Below are 20426 nucleotides of genomic sequence, written 5' to 3'. Positions count from 1 at the left end.
CCTGGGAGTTAAAAATACAACCTCACATGCTCCGCTCGGGCTCATTTGGGATGTGGTTACCAACAACAGCACATCACGTGCTCTAAACCCTGGCTCAGAGGCATGATGGGACCTGCACTCCAGGTCACAGAGGGGAACCTTGGGGATCTTGCCTCGGTTTTATACAATTTTCAACAGTCGTTACGAAGTCTGGACCCCAGGCAGTGCACAGCACCCCATGCCCGTCAGCGGGAGCCAGCCTGGGCTCAGCCATGACAGCTCTGCCAGGCACAGTGATTTTTATGAATAAAATCTAATCCTTGAAATGTAATACTGACACCAGCAGGGAAAGCAATAAAGTCATGAGTCACAGCTCCAGCCCTGTGTCCTTGTGCCACCTGGAGCCATCATGCCTCATGGATGACACCTCTCCAGCACAAACCGTGCCTCCTCTTTCTCACTGCAGCTGAGCCCCTCTCCCACCCCAGAGTGTTTGGGGATGTCCCCAGGCTGCTGCTGCACCAGTGCTGGGGCAAAGACAGCCCCAGGCTCAGCTTGGGGGCTGCAGCACCGGTAAGGTGTTGGCTCTCAGCTTTCCCGGCTGATCTGGCAGTTTGAAGGAAGCTTTTTTTCTCTATTTAATCACTTTTTGTTTGGTTTGGTTCTCCTTTCTGATGAATTCTTTAATAATGTCTCATAAAGGCTCTTGGAAGGTACATTAGCAATAATTTCTTAATGGCTGAGGCTGGCATTGGCAATTAGCACTGAGGACCTCTTACACAGGCAACGTGCTTGGACCTGCGCAGCCAGAGGCTTCTCAAGCTCTGAGATTGTCTAGAATATCATGTATTAATGAAATCATTGTAAGTGGAACTCTGTTGTGCTATGGGTTATTTTGGGGTGTGTTTATTTGTTTTTAAAGTATGACTTGATTATTAAAGTGAAGGAAGCTTTAAAACAAAAGGAATCTCTCCTGGTGTTTCTCGCAATGGAAAAATAAGTTTGGAAACACTGGGACATTCCTGCATCAGTATTTCCCCGTGTCTGAGGAGGATGGGGTGGGAAAGGTTAGTTTCTGGGGTACCAGGGTGCTGCAGAGCTGGGACCAGCAGGAGCTGTTTGCTCATCCTCAGCTTGCATGTGAGTTAATGGCTTGGAGCCATTAGAGCTGTAACACAACACTATAATGGCCGCTCCGCCAATTACATTACATTTCATGGGTTTATAGCAATTACACTGCATCGGCTGGTGTCATAACACATTATGGTTTATAGCTTAATATCGGCTCTAACAGGGCGATGCTGTGTGGGGGAGCATCCTCCAGGCACGGAGGAATGGGCTTCCCATGGGTCCAACCCCGGAGCGGGCTGAGGGGGCTCAGGAGGGACTGAGACCCAGGGCTGTGCATTTTGGAACCCCTCACACCTGGAAAAGGGGCAGAGATGTGCTCATCACCAACTCCCCTTGCATGGGGCACCTTTCTGCTGGCCCCGTCTGAATCACCCTGGCAAGCCAGTGCTTCCTAAATAAGGAGCAGTGTTAAATTTATCAATATCCACATCATTCAAAGCCACACGATTTTTACTGATGGAGGAGCCATCCTAATCAGGCCTTTCCAACTCTGCTCTTAGAGCAATGCTGCTGGTGCCGGCACGAGCCTGCACGCCTGGCCGAGGAGGGGAGAGGAATGGATATTAGAAAGATATATATATATTTTTTTTTTTTTATTATTATTATTATTTTTTACTAAGAAGTCAGTTCTGATAAAATACCCAATCACATCTGAAAGGGCCTGGTGTAATTAAGCAGTTGGATGCTGAGTAATTTGCATTGAGCTCTTTGTTGGCAGCAAGTGCCTCACTGCCCAGGCAGCAGCCAGAGCAAGGAGGATGAGGAGGGTGTCTGGTCCAGGAAAGGAGATGCTGGGGATGGGGCTGAGCTTGGAAATCCAGCAGCTCTTGATGCATCTCAGAACCACGAGCTTGCAAGCTCAACGCTAAGCCCAGCAAAGCTCTCCTGACCTGCTGGAGTGAAATGCAGGTGGTTCATGCAGCCTTTTTGTTTGGGGAAATATTTTCCTGGCTTCTTTGCAGCAGGGATCCCTCCTGTAGCACAAGCTGGTGGTTCTTGGTGCTGGAGGCACAGCACTGGGATGGGCTGGGAACGCAGTGCCAGGAGATAAGGGGGCTGTGTCATGGGAAACTGGCCTTGGGGGACCTGCCGCCCGAACCAGCTGTTGCAGAGGGGCCGAAGGACATGAAAAGATAAGGATAAGGTCACCCCAGCCCTGGGAGAGCTCGGCGGCAGCAGGCTGGGTTTGCAGGAGGCTGAATAAACTTCTCAGCCATGTCCTGCTGTCTGTCCTGAGCTGCCGAGGGAGCTGCAGGGGCTTTGCCAGCACCACCAGCCCTTGGCAAGGCAGGGACAGGGGCCAGCGGGGCTGAGCGGCTTCTGTGCACCAGTTTACACCCCACCAGCTCTGGGCTGGGTGAGCATGTGGCTCCTCTCAAGGCACTGGCTCCAAGCCTGTCCCAGAGGATTCATTTTCCTAAAATGGAAGCAAAAGCTGAATTGATTTATTTTGGTTGGCAGCATGCAGAGCAGGGTAAATAATCCCCAAGAAGCTCCAGAGCCCTCCAGATGCACCAGGCATCTCCAGAGGCCTGGTTTCTTCTCCTAGAAGACCCGGGTTGGTCTTATTTTCTGACTCCCAGCCGGAGCCTGGGCAGAGCCGTGGCCAGCGGCACAGCAGCTCCCAGTGTCACATCCAGCTCTGCTCCGGGAAAGCATCACTCTTGCATTCACGCGTTCCTGTGGCTCAGGACCTTTCCAGCTGCTCTGGGAGCCTCTCTGCAGAGCCATGAGCCATGTATGTGCCATGGGCACGCAGGAGTTCAGCCTGTTTTCCTCCAGTATCCTCTTCCTTGGTCCCTTCAGGAACCTGCAGCTCTCCAGGCTCTCCCTCAGCAGCTGGTTCTTATTCTGCAGATTATCTGTCTGGGTTTGCACAGGGGGGTTGATATAACACTTCTGTGTGTTTCTCATCCCCAGAGCGCTCTGGAGCATCCCGGGTTCCCTGAGGGTTTCTCACTATTTCTCATGTAAACCCAGGTCCCTTTGGCACAAGCCAGTCCCCACAGAACATCCTGTGACCACCCAGGTGTTTCTCTGCTAAAGTTGAGGTCATTTGGGGCTTTTCATGTTTCTCTTTGGGAGTTTCTCGTCTGTTGGAGATTTCGCTTTGTTGCAGCTTTGTTCTCTACTTGCAAAGCAAATCTCATCTGCTTTATCTCAGTTGTCTCCAAAGAGAAGACTTTGCCACACAATGGCTGTGGGGTCAAAGAAGCAAAAACTTTCTTTTCCTCTAATGAAATGACCCATTGTCACAGAAATAACCCACCCTGGCTGACCAGACGGCTTTTCTGTCTCTTTTAAACCAAAAGCTGGGAAGTTCAGCAGGGGCTCCTGGCCATAAACCAGCACAGCTGCCCCTCAGAGCAGAGCAAGAAGTTGCTGAAGTTTTGCCCATCCCAGAAGAGAGGAGGAGAGGAGAGACCTCCAGAGAGCAAGCGATGCCAGTGCGGTGTTGTGGCGTTGTGTTTTGGATGCTTCTGCCTGTACCCATCTTGGGAGGGATCTGGGTGGCTTTGGGGCTCCGGCACAGACACTCCTGGGGGGACATTGTGTGACTGTGGTGTTGAGCATCACTAACCCCTACATGGAGCCACAGTTGCCTCCGGGCACTGGGGCATCTCGCAGCCATTTCTCCCTCAAATAATGAGCTGTAGCCAGGGGGGAGGAGACTTTTCTTCTATTCATTTTCTTTTCTCAGTATTTAAACCCAGTTGCAAATGTTTCTGGTGATTAAGGGTCATCTTGCCATTTGGGTGACGTGCTGAAGTGCCGCTCTCTTCTCCCAGCCAGATACTCCACAGCAAATCCATCCTGAAGAGAAGCAAATTTCGCCTTAATTTTCTTCTTTCATATTGCAACGAAAAGGTTCCTATCCAAGGCAGCCTTAGAAACCTCTCCTTATTAAAAGACCTTCTTGAAACATATTACAGCAGCTGAGAAGGGTGGCTAAGAAGCACAAAAAGGCTGTAGAAGAGCTCATTAAAACAATAAATTACAACTAATTAGAATAAATCAAGCTAAATCATCTCCAGCGTGAAGGTAAAATGAGGTGTGAGTGAGTGTTTTTAATAAGGACGGTGCTAATCCCAGGCTCTTCTTTAAAGCGATGGTGAGTCCTGCTGCAGCGATGATCTTGCTGCTGGGACTGGGGTGGAAAACAGACCCAGACCCAGGAGAGGGGAAAGCGGAGATAATAGGATTTTTAATTGTTTCCCAATCTGAGCTGCCCGTCCCTAATTGCAGCGGGTTTGGGGGTAGCACAGCATCCACAGCAGCTCACAGAGGGGCAGAACAAGTCAAGGCACTTGGGTTCGCTCACTTCAGGGTTTTTTTTCTCTTTAATTTGCAATGCGCAAAGTGGCTGTGGGGTTTTGTTCCGTTCTGTCATATCACTTCATCACGCGCAGCCACAGCTAAATGACTTCTCTGCATAATTAGCAGTGAGATCATCTCCACCGCCTTGGCTCAGTGTCATTTCTCCTCCGGTCTCCAAAGAGCTGCTCAAAACAAGGGAGAGAAGGGAAGTGTGGTGGGAGGCAGTGGGATGGGTGCTCTGCCTGTGCCCAGGCAGCCCCAGAGATGGGTGCTGGAGCGGGACACCTTGGATCCCTGCTCCTGCACCAGCTCAGGAAGGTTTGGGAGATCTCGCTGTCCTCCTCAATGGCATTAACACTCAAGCCAAAGGTCCCACAGAACACAGACCAGCAGCCTGACCCACACTGAGGACAGGGCTTGCTGGGGAAACCTTCTTTAGTGTGTTCAGTGCCCATGAAGGACACCATTCATAGAATCACAGAATGTCCTGAGTTGGAAGGGACCCACAAGGATCATCGAGTCCAACTCATGTTCCTGCTGCACCTGACAACTGACCAGAAGGTCTTTGAGCTGCCAAAGTAAAAGGTTTCCTGCTGAAATGAATGACTTCTGAAAGCACCTGGAAGCAGGCTCCGCTCTTGGGAAGGCAGAGGTATGGTGCCATGGCCAGGGTCAGTGGTGATGCTGCTGGGACACCATGGCTTGAGCCTTCCTGGCTTCTGCTTCCCTTCGAGCAATGAGCACAACTGCCAGTGCTGGAGAAATGTATTAGTTTCATTAAGCTTAAATGATTAGCTCCAGGCCTTGATAATGATACTTAATGGATCTAATATTTTTTTGGCCTTTATGCTGTTGTATACAGTGGTGTATATCATTAATAACCTTCTTTAAACCTCCTTGCTTTCACTGTCACTAATTATGTTCAAGCCCTTTTTATGCCTAAGCCCAATTAGCTGCCTGTAAAGAGGCTTTACCCCATGAAGAATGCCTGGCTGTGCTGGGAGGCAGATGCTGATGTCTGGAGTTACTGGGCAGAAGGATGTTGGATTGGGTCACCGGAGCCACCGGCTGGACCCTCCAGGGTGGCTGGGGCAGTTGTGGGGGTGCTTTCTGCAGGAGGTGGTGCAAGGACCCAGGGCAGCTTCACCCTGCTCAAAACCCTCTCCCAGCCACCCCCTGAGCTCTGCAGGGGGTTAACACCAACCAGGGCCACCCCATGTCTTGGTTTTATCACCATCTGGCATCCAAAGGGAGATAATGGACAGTAGACGAGGGTGGTGAGGTCAAATATTGGTCACTATTTTTTCCCAAGGGTTGATAACAAATGTGTTGAAGATTTGATGTTTTCTCAGGGAAGGTGCATCTGAGCCTGGGCCTCACCTGTTATTGCTAGATCAAACCCACGTGGTCCCCATGCTGGATGTGGCCAGGTGGAAGAAGGAGCATCACCACCATCTCCAGACACCTCTGAAACTTGCTGTCACCCTTGGGAGGAGCAGCCGGGTTCAGCTGCTCCTCTGCTCCTCCTTCCCGTGCCCCTGCAAGCTGATTAATCCATTAGGATTAACCTCTCTTTAACTCCTTGATTAGCTGCATTTTAAAACTCCATTTGTTTTCCTCTTTAAATCAAGCCAGAGTCAAAAAAAACAGGCCAATTTGCAGCGATACTGATTTACTGCAATTTCTGAAAATCAGGGCAAACTCCAGGAAAGCGTGCTCGGCATTTCAACTCCTCCCCAGCGAGCTGCGAGAGGCTCCATGCAGCAGGAGCCAACTTTGGGAAGCACACCAGGGAACCAGCATCCACCCGAGTTCCCAGGGCTGGTGTCTGATGGTATCAGTGCAAACCTGGAAGATGCAGCCTGCATTTCAAGGACTGAACATGTCCTGGGGAAACTGAGGCACTTGTGAAGTGACGTGTGGGGTAGTGAGGCTGATCCTAAGTCCTTAGATGGCTTTTTTGGTCCCTCAGGGACATCCATTTCTCCACTGGAAATGTCCTCAACTTCCTTGAATTGCACCCAGCAGGAATTTATCAAGATTCTGTTTCTTGCTTTAAGATCCCACAGGGCAGTAATGTCATGGATTGGTCTCATCCCGAACCAATTTGCCCGGGTAGACCCAGTCCTGGGTTTACTGAACCTGGGTTTAGACTGTGAGCTGCCGGACGCCTCCAGGGTACAGGGTGTTTGATGACAAAATCATTGCTCTTCTGTGCTTGGTATCAGCTCCAGTTTTGCCCAACACTGGGCTGCCCTACACGGATGGTGTTGGAACTGGAAAGTCTCTTGGGAGCTGTCTGTGAGCTGTCAACATATATTATAAGCTGCAGCCGAGGTTTGAAAAGCTTCACGCTGATGCACAATTTAGGGGAAGCATCCTGCATTTCCATAGCAATACAACAAGATTTTCTGAAATTGCACTGATATGAGAAAATGTCTTTTAAAGTGGCACCCAGATGGCAGGGAGATATTGTGCTGTTCGAATTCTCTTCAGATAAATTGAAGCTAAAGGGATGTTAAAACATTTTATAGGTTTTCCCCCCTGCTCTCCTTCCACCACCTGCTACTGAAATGCCACAAAAGGAGTCATCAAACAGAGCAAGTGAGATCCTAACGGTGCACCACTTAGGAAATGGCCTCATCTCAATCCTGCATCTGATGGCAATTATCGCCAATCGATCCCAAACCTGGCAGGGTCAGGGCTCCTTGCTCTCTCCTCTGTAAAGGTTGGGACGCACATGCAGGATTTAGGTTCCTTGGAGCCTTTGCCAGAGCCCAGAGTGATGGGGAGAGGGTGTCGGACCCTGTGGAGAGACAGCTGTGGGGGTGTGGGTGACGTGCTGCCCCTCGGAGCCAGCCCCAGGGTAACCCTCGCCATAAATCATAGCCCAGGTCGCTGCAGACAATCTTTGTGCTAACAAACCTCCCATTTGCTCCCTGGGAAGGTGGTTTTCAGGGCTGGGATTTCTCGTGGGGGTTTGCCCAAACCTATTTCCAAGTCAAGATGAGGAGCTGTAGGCAAACCCCAGGTGTCAGGGCTCAGCCTTGGCGTCTGCAGCGTGAGCAAGATGTGATGGCTGGAGCCATATCTCTCTTTGGAAGCCACCTGCCACAGGATGCATAGACCCCCAAATGTAAGAATGGAGCATTTGGCTATGAATCACCCCAATTCCAGCCATCCCTGGACCTGTGCTGCCTCAGGGATGGGCTCCATCCCCCTGGCTTCAAGACGATGCTGCGGAGCCTCCCCAGGTGCAGGTGCTTCTCTCATAGGCTATTTTTTTCCTTTTTCTCCCTCCTTGGCATTCACAAGCGAGGAGTGTTTTCGCTCCTGAGCTAAATATGTCACTTTGTCTTGTAGCGGCTGCCAGGTTTTAAAACGCTGGCAACTTGCAATAGCACTGAGAGGACAAATGACAATAATTACACACCCGCCTTTACTTAAGGAAGGAGAACTGGGCTTTGTGGCTTTTTGTTTTTGTTTTGGAAGTATAATTAGCTTGTTTACCTGGTCACGGACTTAAGCTGTTAGTCATGGCAAAAGAAACATGTGCAGGCTGGTTTGTCTCCTCTGCTGGGTCTTGCTTCCCTGGGGTGGGCTGGGGTGCTCAGGGGAGACTGCGAGTAACAGCAGCAAATCTGCAAGCCATGGTTGTGTTGCTTCCCAGGAGAACACACAGCAGATGACAGGAGACCAGCACCAGGGCTCCCGGAGCCTTTCTCTGTTCTGTACCTCCCTCCCAAGGTGCTCTGACCCTCTGCTGGGTTACAAACTGCTGCTTCAAGCCCTTGTCCAAGCCTGGTCCATGTGGGGCAGCTGCCCCTTCAGCCCACCTCCAGGCAAGCTTTTTTTACATACACTTTCAAAAATCACATCCAGTAGTCAGACTCCTGGGTGCATCCAGCAGGCAGGGTGACGCACCCAGTGGGTGGTGAGATGTCTTTGCGCTCAACACAAAATGGAGGCTGCTGGTGGAATGTGTCGCTGTGTTTTTTCCAGCATAGCAGAGCACTTCCCATCTGGGATCTGCCTTGAGTTTGGGGACAAGAGATCCTGGGGAGATCCCAGCAACGGCTTCAATGGGCTGAGCCTGCAGGGAGCACCTGCTTGCCAACAGCGTGGGCTTTCCGACACCCAGCAGCACTGCAGAAAGCCACGAGGGCTGGGGCTAGGTGTTTCTAAACAACTTTGGCCAGGCAGGCTTTGCCAGAGCGCTGCTTTTTCTTGTTATCTCTTCCTGCAATTATGGAATGACTCAGTGACAGCTATCCTGCGGTTTAATGCGAGAATCTTCCTGCAGGTATGGTGTATGTAATGCCCAGCAACGCTTTTTGGTTTGACACGGTACTGTCTTGTGTTATCACAGCTTGAGATGTTCAGCAAATAATCCAAATCTTTCCTTCAAACTCCGGGTTATTTTGGAGGGGGGTAGTCATGTTATCTATTATACTCATGAAAACAGATAATAATAGTAATACCAGTTGGTGGAGTGCTGTTAATGCAACAAGGCTGTCACTTGTCACCAAGAATGCTGTGTGTGGCAGCAGCCTGTTAAAGAGAAAGTCAAAACAAGGCTGGCAGCAGCCAGCCCGAGTGCATCGCCGTCACTGCCGGGGCTCTGCGAGTGCCATTGGAGCCGGCGAGGATGTTCGGTACCACAAAGTGATGCTGGCTTGGCTGGTGCAGCCCATGACATGCTCACCAGCAGGGCAGCAGTGACATCCCGGTGTGCTGTGTCTTGTAGGGACACCAATAGCACTGCCCTGGGTCTTGTGTTTGTGAGTTGTCTTGTTTATGGCAAGAGATGCTTGCCCCAAGCTGGGCTGAGCCCAGCCCCCTCCCAAATCCATGCGCTGCTTAGAGGCCGGTCTTACCCCATGGGCCCCAAATTCCTGGTGATGTTCAGCAAATAATAGTGGTCAGTGCCTGCTAAATCCGTCCCATGGGATGTACAGGGTGTGGGAGGAGCAGCAGGTGTGTGAGCCCCTCGGTCATTCACCCCCTGGGACAGGCAGGTGCTGCATCGCCCTGATGCCTGGGTTTGTGGCTGGTAGTACCCAGCACTCATCTTTCTCCATCTTTCCTTTAAAAAAGACATTTCAAATGCAAAAGCAATGCGAAGACAGGCAGTTACATGTCTGCAAATGTATCACTGATGTAATAAGGGTATGACCAGGTTTCTGTAGGAATTCATCTTCAGTGTGTTTGCTCCACAGTGAGCCATAAGCTTTCCAGAGGCACAAAAGCCTCTTCAGTTTTTGTCTGGGGGAATGTCAGCCCTAGCTCAGTTCCTGCTTCCCCTGGCTGCTGCCCCATGCATTGGGGGTTTCAGACCCCCTGCCGAAGCAGAGGCTGCTGTGGGCAGGAGGATGCTCGCTGCATCCGCAATGAGAGCCACGGCAACCTCCCCGCCAAGCCTCGACGACTTCAGCATTTTCTTTCTATAGTGGAATGGAGAACGGAAACCTCTGCAGAAGTGAAATGTCTCTCTCAAATCATCAGGTTATTTTTATGTGCATCTATATTTTCTTATGTGTGTGTAAATACCTCCCCCCACACACACTTTTATCTCAAGGAGTGAAATAAAAATAGCTGAAGAGCAAAAGGGGAGCAGGCGAGGGGGTGGTTGTTCTTTTTGGAAGAATCTCTTCAAGGTTCAGAAACAGTGAAGCCATGGTGATAACATGATCTGACAATAACTTCTCTGGGCCTGTCAGGAATGGTGTTAACGAAAGAGATCTTAATGACTTTCCCTCTATGTTTCAATTTACTCTAACGAGCCAACAGTGCAGGCAGGAGCACAGACTCAGCACTGCGCTTGAGGAAGTTCTGACAAGCTCCGAGGCTGAATGCGTGCCAGGAATCGCTGCTCCGGGGCTCAGAGAAATGACCCCCATCCCGCAGATGCCGGGGTGGCACAGAGGGATCTCCTGCCTCCCCGGGTTGATAGCAGCACCCGCTTTGCCCTCTCCAACCATGGGGCCAGGCTGGTTTCCCTTGCCGAACCCCAACCCTCCCGCTCCGCAAGCCCGGGCTAGGCGAGTTGCAGGGGCGGATGCTGCGTGACACTGGAGGAGAAAAGGAACACGCTGCAGGTTGATACACATGTTGTATAGGCTCTAATTTCATTTTTTTTCTCCCCCTCTAAGTAGGATGGCAGCAAGGAGAGATTCCTGAGAGCTTAAGCTCTGCGAGGAGGGGAGGAAATTTCCCTGTGGAATGCAAAATGAGGAGGGTTATATGATCTGGCAAAGCTGGTGCTACACAACCCAGAGCCCTGTGTGGCCTGGCTTAGGATCATTTATTGTCATTGCTTCTTTTTTTTTTTTTTTTTTTTTTAATGATAACAAAAGGAGGATTATGAAATATTTTGCTGTGGGAAACCACGTGGCTGGATGGGGCCATGCATGGGACTCAGCGACGTTTGTCTGGACTGAGCCCCCTCTGATCCTTGGTACCGAGTGGCTGGAGCATTTCTGGTGGGATGGGATGCATCCAGCACCTGTTGTGGTGTTGGAACTCAAACTGCACCAGCTGAACTTTGGCTGCAGTGCTGCCCTCAGAAATAAACCCATTGCGTCTGATAATACTTGGGCTGCAACCTGCTCTCAGTGAGCCGCTGCTGGGGCCGAGCAGTGTGACAAGTCACTGAGACGCAGCATTGTGCAAAGTCACCGTCCCCATCCTGACCAGTGCAGCAAGGACATGCAAGTCCCCCCTCCCAGCCGCTCCCTTGGGGGCCTTATGGGGCTGGGAGTAACTTGTCTCAGCATGGGCAAAGCTTCCTTCTCTTCCACTTTGGGACAGAGCTGGGAGGATTTCCAAATGCCTCTACTTGGCAGTTAATCCCCACTGTCCCGCTAATGTGCCGGACATCAGTCCAAAAAAAGTTCAAGGCTTGTGTCCCTATAAATTGCATTGTTGGGTGTCCTCCCCCTTTGCAGCATCTCCCAGCTGCTGCTGATGTCCAGTCTGTTAATTCCCAGTGAGGCCGATGCTGGGTGCAGGTGGGAGATGCTGTGTTGAGAAAAGCTGGATAAATTCTCACTATTTTTTTCCCTGTAACCTTCCTGCCCCCACAATGCCTGTGCTGTGTCCTGCCTGGGACTGGTGACAAAGTGAGTGCTGGGAACAGGGACTTTGGCAATCCCCAAGCAGCTTCTGCAAATACATGTGCCTTCTGTGCTCCATGCAGGGGCCTGTACACTGGAGCAGTTTACAGGTAATGTCTGGCAAAGGCACTTTGTCTTTGAAGCCAGGTCCGGGGCGGTTGGCAATGTCCCACAAACCTCTTGCTGAGCAAGTTCCTGGCAGCCCCAGAGGTGGGATGGCAGGGTGAGGGGCAATGTGGCCTTTGCTTCGTGTTTTGGGCACAGATTTGCTTGGTGCACTAAACGCAAGAGCTGCTTTTGGTCTGGAGCAGCTCTGGTTGCTGTAACCCAGCAGGCCAGACTGCGGTCAGGCTGGCGGCTGCAGTTTTGGTGATGGCTTCTCTCCATCGGCGGTGGGAGCCATTCCCTCTGTAGTGAAGCTGTTGGCAGCGCACATTTAAGCCATTTTGTTCTGGGTTGGTCATTTGTTTTTTGTTTTTTGGTTTTTTTTTTTTTTTGCAAAAAGCACTTTCTCAGCAGCACATATTCCCATGGCAGAGGGTGAATTCCTGCTGTGGGGGGAGAAAAGCAGGCAGCAGGCAGGTTTTGGCTGTTTTGGTGAGCAGCACCAGCCCCTCCCCTCCTCACCCACGTTGAAGCCCTGTGAAGACAATTCTCACTTAAATGGTATGTGCCCACAGCATCTCTGAGTCACGCTGCTAGCAGAGAGCTCGTAATTCTTCATTTTTTCAAGTGCAAATGTCTTTGGAAAAGGGCATTAAATAAAACACTTGACTGAGGTCCTGGCAGTGACTAATTCCTGTGGTACAGCCTGTTCCAGTGTTGACCCTGCTGAGCTCACTGCGGGCTGGGGGGTTTGCGGGGATCCTTGCAGGTGGAGGAGCAAAGAAAAAGCTGAAGGTTACAGGAGAAGGGTTGGAAAGGGGCAGGCACGGGCTGCGCCGGTGGGACAAACCCCAGAGCTCTCCATCGGGTGCCAGTGCGAATGTTTGGTGTGAGCTGTGCTCTCGGTCCAAAGTGGGGGTAACAGGCATGGGGTGTATCAAAACCTAAAGCTTCCACCCAAAAGTTACTGTAAATGTCAGATGAGCAGGGAAAATCCCTCTCCATGGATGAGCTCAGAGGGGATTTTGCCCCAGCTCCGGGTTTCCCTGTCAAGGAGGCATCGCAAGCTCCAAAGATTCAAACAAGGTGACTGTATACCTGTATTTTTAAACATGCTGCCTCCCACCACATAAAAGCTGGCAAACCCAGAGCTCTGCTAAATAATCATCCCCTGCAAGCACACCTCCCAGGCACCTACACCATGAAAACCCCCAGGGTGCAGCAGCAATGCTGGGGAGAACCCTTATCCTCCCGGGACCCCACTGCTGAGCAAACCTTCTCCATGAGCCCCTCCAGGCCTGGATGAGATGGATTATTGCAGATCTCCCCATGAGCAGGACAGGACTGTTGCTGGGACCAACCCTGCCATGCAGCCAGTGCCAAGCACTGCTGTGGCTCTGCACAGCGATGCCAGGCACCTCTGCAAAACCACCCTGGCTTTGTTGCTTGGGTACCAGCTGAAAACACGACCATGATAGGGGACTTTTGCAAGATGAACTAGCTTTCCACCCTGGCTTTATTATCCTCCTCTTTACCTCGAAAGCCCCGAGAGCTGCGGAGCAGGAAGCAGCCTGTGTGCACCGCCAACAAAACGGCTACAGGACTGGGCATAACTAATTAGAGCCTCTATAAAATGACATCTATTTCCACAGATGGGAAGCTGCTTCCCCTTTTTATGGCTGCTTCAGTTAATTAGTTATCTTAGAGGTTGCATTTGCATTCCCGGCTTTGTGAAATACCCTTTTGTTAACTACTTTTCATATACTTTTATGAAGTCGGCCACTGAAATGGGCTCATTTATCTCGGCAGTGACAGGCTGAGAGGCTTGCCCAGAGCTGCGCGCCAAATGCCGAGATTGTAAAATAATCTTTGGCTTGTCTAGTGTTTGGAAAGGAAACAGAAGGTGCAGGGCTGCGAGAGAAAAGTCCCAGGCTGCTAAAACCAGGCTCTGGATCTTGACAGCTTCTACAAAAATGTCTTATCTCTTGCTTTTGGGGAACTTGGCAGGAGCTGGGAGGGGATGGTCTTGTCCTGGGCTTGGACATCATCCTCATCCTCATCCGGGGATGGGGTCACACAAATGCAATGTGATGGGAGTGCAGTGTGAGTATTTCAACTTCTCACGCTTTATTTGCTGCATCCCCCCTCCAGCAGCACTGGGTTTAGTGCATGTCCCTGTGCATGGGGGGTTGTCCCCAGGAGCCCTCGCTGCCCATGGGGACCCTGGGGACACCCCAGAGCCACCACACCAGCCATGCTGCACATTGACCCTCCATTAGCAAGCTCATGAGCAACAGCAATAATCAATCATCGTTGTTATTGCGAGGAAATGTTTGCAAAATCAATGTTTCCCCTGTAGCATAAGCAATTGGGCCTTTTGAATTTTCAGCTGGTTTGCAGGCACGTTTCTGCCATAAAGAATGGAAAACACTGAATAACTGCGAAGTACAATGCAACAGATTTGCTCACTCCTGGCGGTGCAGCTGACTTCTTGCTGTGCAAGGCTCTGCAAACGCTCAAAGCAACCCCGCACGTGTTGGCATTCACTGCTGCACGGTGCGGGGAAACCTTCCCAGGCCACTTGGATGTGTTTAGGGACCATGCAAGATGCCCATGGGTGTTACCGCAGGTGAAACTTCCATTTGCCTTCCCCCTGTACCTACCACTCTGTGCTGGTGATGTGTGAACGTTGCTAAATGCCCAAAATGGGGCAGAGGAATAGGGCGTGCGCTGCTGGTGGTGCCGGATTTGTGCTTTCAGCAGGTTTTAGCGCTTTATGCATTGCAGTCAGCACACTGGGGACATGATGCTCTATGCCGGGGGGCATGGTTGGGTGGGCTTGGCTGCCCCGGGGCATTTTCCAGGGACCCAGAGAGATATTATGTTGAAAAAAGGGAATCTCGCCATCAGTTCAGCCATCCCTCTGTTGCAGGAGGGGGTTTTGAGGTGACAAACCATGCCTTTAAACCCGAACTTCGAAAATTCAGAGTGCAGCCCAGTTGTTGGGGGTGAAACAAAGACCAAGATATGTAAATCTCTATTTTCTGCACCAGTGAGTCTGTATTGGCCTGTTAGTTGACGCTCCTGAAGGTATCCGCTGGGATGCAACTATTATACATCCAAACTGTCACAAATGGTAATGTCGCTTTGAAAGACAAAGGGTAATTTATTGAGAAAAGAGTGTCATTTAGGTGGAAGGATGGAAGGAAGACAGTCGCTGCAGAACTGCCAAAAGAGAATACCAGATCTGCTGATAGTCAAGGAACAGCTTTGAATTTCCAAGGCTGCCCTTGAGGGATAAGAAAATAAAAGCTAAGGACAAAAAAAAAAAGTCTTAAATACAGTGACAGCAGAAACCTGAAGGATCACAGTGAAAGATGAGACTTTCTCCTCTGTAACAATAACTGAGAAGAAGATAGGAATGTAATTTGTAAAAGCTGTTAAATTGCCACCAAAAATGTAAGCTGGATGGAGAAATGACACAGAAGGAAAAAAGAAACAAATGCATACCTGTCATTCCTGGAGTATTTCTTCAAAAAGGGGACTAGACAACAAACAAGGTGGAGGAGAAATGAAGCTGAGGAAGGGATGAGCTCGGAGAACCCACTCGGCTCTGCTGGGCAACAAGAGCTTTAACCAGGAGCTTCCGTGGGCTCTGGGAGTAAAATGTTTTTGTGTGTCCCCCAAAATTCAAACCCCTAGATCCATCTTTTTGGGTTTTTTTTCTGAATGATTCGTCCTTCTCTGTCTTGGAGGGAGCCTATTTCTATGGAAATGGCAGTGAGGAACCAAGCACATGCAGCTCACACATCTCTGAGCTGGTGGCTGGTTATTCACCATGGCCCCAGAGGGAACTTCTTGCCAGGAAGGAGTTTGCAGGGTGGGCTCCCAATAACAAACTGTGGAGGAGACAAATGGCAAACAGCCTAGAGAAAGGTGTGATTGCCTTGCAGAAACCAGCCAGGGTGAAAAGATCTCTGCAAGAGCCTTGCCCCAAGCTGCTCGTGGGGTGCCCACGCCAGCAGGATGGGGCACCTGGAGAGAGGGGGTGTCTCCAGCACCAGCAGGACACTGTCCTGCATGCGTCTCCTCTGGGCCCCTGAGCATCTTGATGAAGACAAATGGTGCTTTTGTTATTTTAATGCCCTTAAAAATGGACCTGCCGGGGAAGCAGAGTGCGCTTTGGGCACAACTCCAAAGCACTGGTGCGTTGAAGGCTGCAGGGTGTGAGTGCAGGACAGCTCTTGTGTGCCCAACCCAGCCATCAGCAGCGCTTGCAGCATCTGGATTGACTCAAGTTAAACGAGCAGAGGTGCTGGGGGTGACATGTCTCAGCTGGGGTCCTCCTGCTCTGGGACCCGAAGCCTCTCGCAGGTCTCAACCTTTTGCAGCCAAAGGTTGGGCTGAGGCTTCTTCAAATGCAAACCAATCAGCAAAACAAATCAAGCACCATTTTCAATGCAAAAGCATCACTGTATTATTAAAGCATCACAGATTAAAATGCAGGGAAATAATAGCAAGGGTGGTTTTTTTTTCAGGGTTGAGAGGAAAGATGGGAAGGAGGGAGGAGGTGTTTCTAGATACCCCATCCCTTTGGAGAGCTCACAGGATTCAAATCGTTGGAGTGATCTTGACAGGCTAAAAACCCAATCTGCTGGAAATCATATACCTCAAATAATGTGCTATTGCTGCTGATCGTCTGTGTATTTTAGGGCTGAATAGACAGAGTGTTCAATTCATCTCGACTTCTCATTTGCCACCAGTTACTGCTTGTTTGACAAGGTCTGACTGAAGTTTGAAAGGCTTTTACTGAAAATGATCGTAGGAGGAGTGAGATTTGATGGGTTTTCTCAAGGGCCGAACCGCATCTGCCTGCAGCTCATGGACGGGGTACGGGGGAGCCAGGGGTGATCTGCCATGTGCCCCATGTTGCTGCCCGCAGAGAAGCCAAGGATTTTATTGAATGAATTGAAGTACTGATGAATATGACCTTTACTGTGATGACATTCAGGTTTCCCACTTCTCAGTGCACAACCAAAGTCTTCTAACAATTTTGGGAACTGATAAAGTTTCATTCACCTAAAGGCAAAATGTTTATTTACAGCCCTGTCTGCCCTTGGCCACAAGCTCGGGTGCCCCTAAGCTCAGGGGAGACACCTTAGATTGTCTCTCAACTGGAAGAAAGGTGAGAAAAGATCCAGCTCCACAGGCAACCTCATACTTGGAGAGATCCTAAACTAGATCCTAAACCCCCAGTATTGGTTTTGCAAGAGGAACCCCTTGCAACTGTCACCCCTCTGGCCCTTGAGGGCTGAAGCAATGCTCCTGTGGCACGGCCACACAGCGCAGCCTCATCCCTAAGGGTGAGCAAGCAGCCGTGTGGGGCACAGGACTCCCCGTGCACAACCCGTAGTGCAAGGCTTGTGCCTCAGCAGCCCAAAGTCCTCACTACTCGGCCCCTTGTGCACAGCCCTGTGCAAGGCTTGGTGCTCAGCACCCTATACACAGCTCTGTGCAAGGGCCCTAGCTCACACCCTTATGCACAGCCCTGTGCAAGGCTCGGTGCTCAGCACCCTGCACACAGCTCTGCCCTGCACACAGCTCTGTGTAAGGGCCCTAGCTCACACCCTTATGCACAGCCCTGTGCAAGGCTCGGTGCTCAGCACCCTGTACACAGCCTTGTACAAGGTCCCTAGCTCAGGCAGCTCAGGCTCAGTGCTCAGCAGCCCATACACATCCCCGTGTGATGCTGTAAAATCGGCCATATAGGCAATTATAACATGATTACAAAACTTATAACAATTAATTAAAACGCGTATACCACATGCAAGAGTCGTTGCTCAGCCTGCTGTGCACCCCCCTGTGCAAGGCTCAGCGCACACAGCCCCGTGCAACGGCCCCTGCTCAGCCCGCTGTGCACGGCCCCACGCGCACACCCCGCTGCACGCTCCCCAGTGCACGCGCGCAGGCGCGCGGCGCCGCCGAAGTTTCCCGGGCAACCGCGTGACGCGGCCGTTAACGGTCGTGTGAGGCGGCTGAGGAGCGGGGCCGGTCCTGTCTTCCTCTTGCTCTGGGGAAGGAGGTGGGGGTGGGTTTAGGCACCTCCCCAGAGTTTGGGAGATGGGAGACTCTTGGTGTGAGGTCTGTGGGCAGGGTAGGTTGTGCTATTGTTAAAAATAGGTTTAAACGAAGTTTTATTTATAACAAAACCCTTCAGAGAAAGGTGCTCCGGGTGTTCCTGAGGAGAGTGGTTAGGGGTTAGTTGTCTTGGTCCCTCAGGATTTATTTCTTTTTGAGGGGAATGAGACCTCAGGTGGTGTTAGTCAGCAGAAGATTCTTCTGTAGGTCTACCCTTTAGAAAATGTACTTGCTTCAGGGTTTGGGCAGCAAGTATGTGTTTTCCTGACTGCAAAACTAGAGTTTTTAATAATTTAGGGATTAAAACCACTAAGGTTCCCATTCTGGAACAATGCCAGTACCAGATGCAGCTAAAAACTGCCCAGGTGAGGCACCTGTGGGAGCAAATGCAGGGATGAGCAGCATATTGAAGGCACCTGTGGCAGCAGACCCACCTAAGAACAGCAAATTCAAGGCACCTGTGGTGTCAGATCCACACAGGAACAACAGAGCCAAGGTGCAGGTGGCCACTAAAGTGCTGAATCCGCGAGATTTTGTGCGCATCCAGGCTTTGCCTGGCTTGGCTCAGAAGGAAGGGAAGGTCTTGGCCAGGAGCAGAACGATTTACAGGAGCAGTGAACCTTCAAGAGAACAAGTGTTCTGGGAAAACCACCAGAGGAGGCAAAAGCAATTCACTCAGGGACTCTTCACCCCCTTTGGGAAGCCTTATCAGGAGATTGGAGAGATTGTCTACACAGACCCGAAAAAACTCACCCTCTACTCCTTGGGGCAGCTGCCACAGGTAGGCCTGGCTTTCCTAGTTCTGCTTTAAAAACAAAAGCAGGGCAGCTTCTAAGTAAGCTGCAAGCCTGTGTTTCCAGGGAAAGGAGCTGTTATTTCTGCTTAAAGAAGAGTTTGAAACCGTATTGCATGCCTGCATGTGGATAATCAGAATCTGATCCAATATCTTTTGATGTATTTACAGAGCATTTGTAAATAAAGTGGGACTACTTTGATGTCTACATTGTGATTTTTGAGCTGGCTTTTGAAACTGACCTTTAAAGTTCTTAATGAGAGCACTTAATATGAAGGAGAGACAATAGCAGGCTAAAGAATGAAAGGAAAAACATGGGATATTGAGAGTGTACTTAAGGGAAAATACTCAGAGAAAGGTAATAAGCCTTGAAAATGGAAGAACAGGAATCACACTGAGGGCATGAGGGTAAAGGATGGGTCAAAAAGCAGGAACAAAAAAACTAGAGTTTTTAATAATTCAGGGATTAAAAAAAGTGGCAGTTGAAGTTGGGTAAAAAGCTCAAAAGTTGAGCGTAAGAATGGTATAAAAAATACAGTCTTTGTAGTACAACTTACGTAGGTAGGGATGACTTCGAAGGTAGTGAATTATTATTTTGTACTTTACTTGCACTTGAATTTGAATCTCAGGAAGGTGTGGTTGTTATCTCTGGGTGTCCTTAGTGCTGTAAACTCACCAGCTTTGTGAGACAGTACAAGACAGTACAACCCAGACAAGACTGGGTTTCAGGGCACCCTTACAGATCAAAGCTTGCAAGCATTTTTCAACACCAAAACAGCAACAACAAATTAACAAACATTTTTAGCATTACCAGAATTTTAGAGTATATCTGAAGCTAAAACAAAAAACAAAACCGAAAAACAACTTTAAAGAAACTTCCAATCTGCAGAAGGAAAGTTGTTTTAGAATTTAAGAGTTAAAACAAGAACACTTAGTCAACATCCAGCAAGTGTTGCCACTTAGAGAAACAAGCCTCTGAACGAAGACAGACAGCCTTGTACTGTCTCAAGTTGCTTTCCAAGCTTGAATAAGCCAAAGGGACAAGAACTGAGTCGCTGATGCTTGCGATGAGTTTGCAGTGTTCTGCCATTTGCTTTGTTTCCCTTAATGCTGTTGGTTTATGGAAGGAGATCTGAAGGTCTCTGTGTTTTCTGTGCGGTTTTGTGTGGAGAGTGATTTTCCTTGTGGAAACAGAGTGAAGTCTCTCTGGCCTACCTGTAACATCAGTCCCTGTGACTTTGAGCCTACGCTTTGCTTTGTGCTTTCTAATGGAGTGCCCAAGGGATAATCTCTGACAGCTGCAGCAGGAGCAGTGTGGTTGTTATTCAGGGTAGGCAGAAAAGATTCTGTCCACCCACTACTTAATTTTCTGCTCCGATTGTGTGTGTTGCATTCAGAGCTTGAAGTTTTAAGTCAATTGTTTTAAGCTCCAAATATATAATGAGTGACATTCACTTTATTTTTACATACTACCTAAAGCAGCATCTTGCTGTCTGTCTTCGTTCAGAGGCTTATTTCTGTAAGTGGCAACACTTGCTGGATGTTGACTAAGTGTTCTTGTTTTAACTCTTAAATTCTAAAACAACTTTCCTTCTGCAGATTGGAAGTTTCTTTAAAGTTGTTTTTTGTTTTAGCTTCAGATATACTCTAAAATTCTGGTAATGCTAAAAATGTTTGTTAATTTTTTGTTGCTGTTTTGGTGTTGAAAAATGCTTGCAAGCTTTGATCTGTAAGGGTGCTCTGAAACCCAGTTGGAATTTGTCTACTTAACCTGACCAAATTAAAAGTATGTAATTTATACAGAAAACAAACTATATGTACGTTGCTAAATGTGTGGTTGTGGCTTA

General features: G+C 49.6%; 1 protein-coding gene across 2 annotated transcripts in view; it reads left to right on the top strand.

The window, feature by feature from the left end:
• The first annotated feature begins 17671 nt into the window (after positions 1-17671).
• Positions 17672-20426, top strand: part of CCDC60 (coiled-coil domain containing 60) — a 50706-nt gene continuing 47951 nt past the window's right edge. Inside the window, exon 1 of one of the 2 annotated variants that reach the window (XM_065033780.1) lies at positions 17672-18567. In XM_065033780.1, the coding sequence (XP_064889852.1) occupies positions 18118-18567 (450 nt within the window). In that variant the 5' untranslated portion in view covers positions 17672-18117. The remainder of the gene's footprint in view (positions 18568-20426) is intronic. The other variant, XM_065033779.1, reaches the window with a different exon arrangement.

This window comes from Columba livia, chromosome 17 (assembly GCF_036013475.1).
Source record: "Columba livia isolate bColLiv1 breed racing homer chromosome 17, bColLiv1.pat.W.v2, whole genome shotgun sequence".
Classification (NCBI taxonomy): Eukaryota; Metazoa; Chordata; class Aves; order Columbiformes; family Columbidae; genus Columba; species Columba livia.
This window is presented reverse-complemented; position numbering and strand designations above follow the sequence as displayed.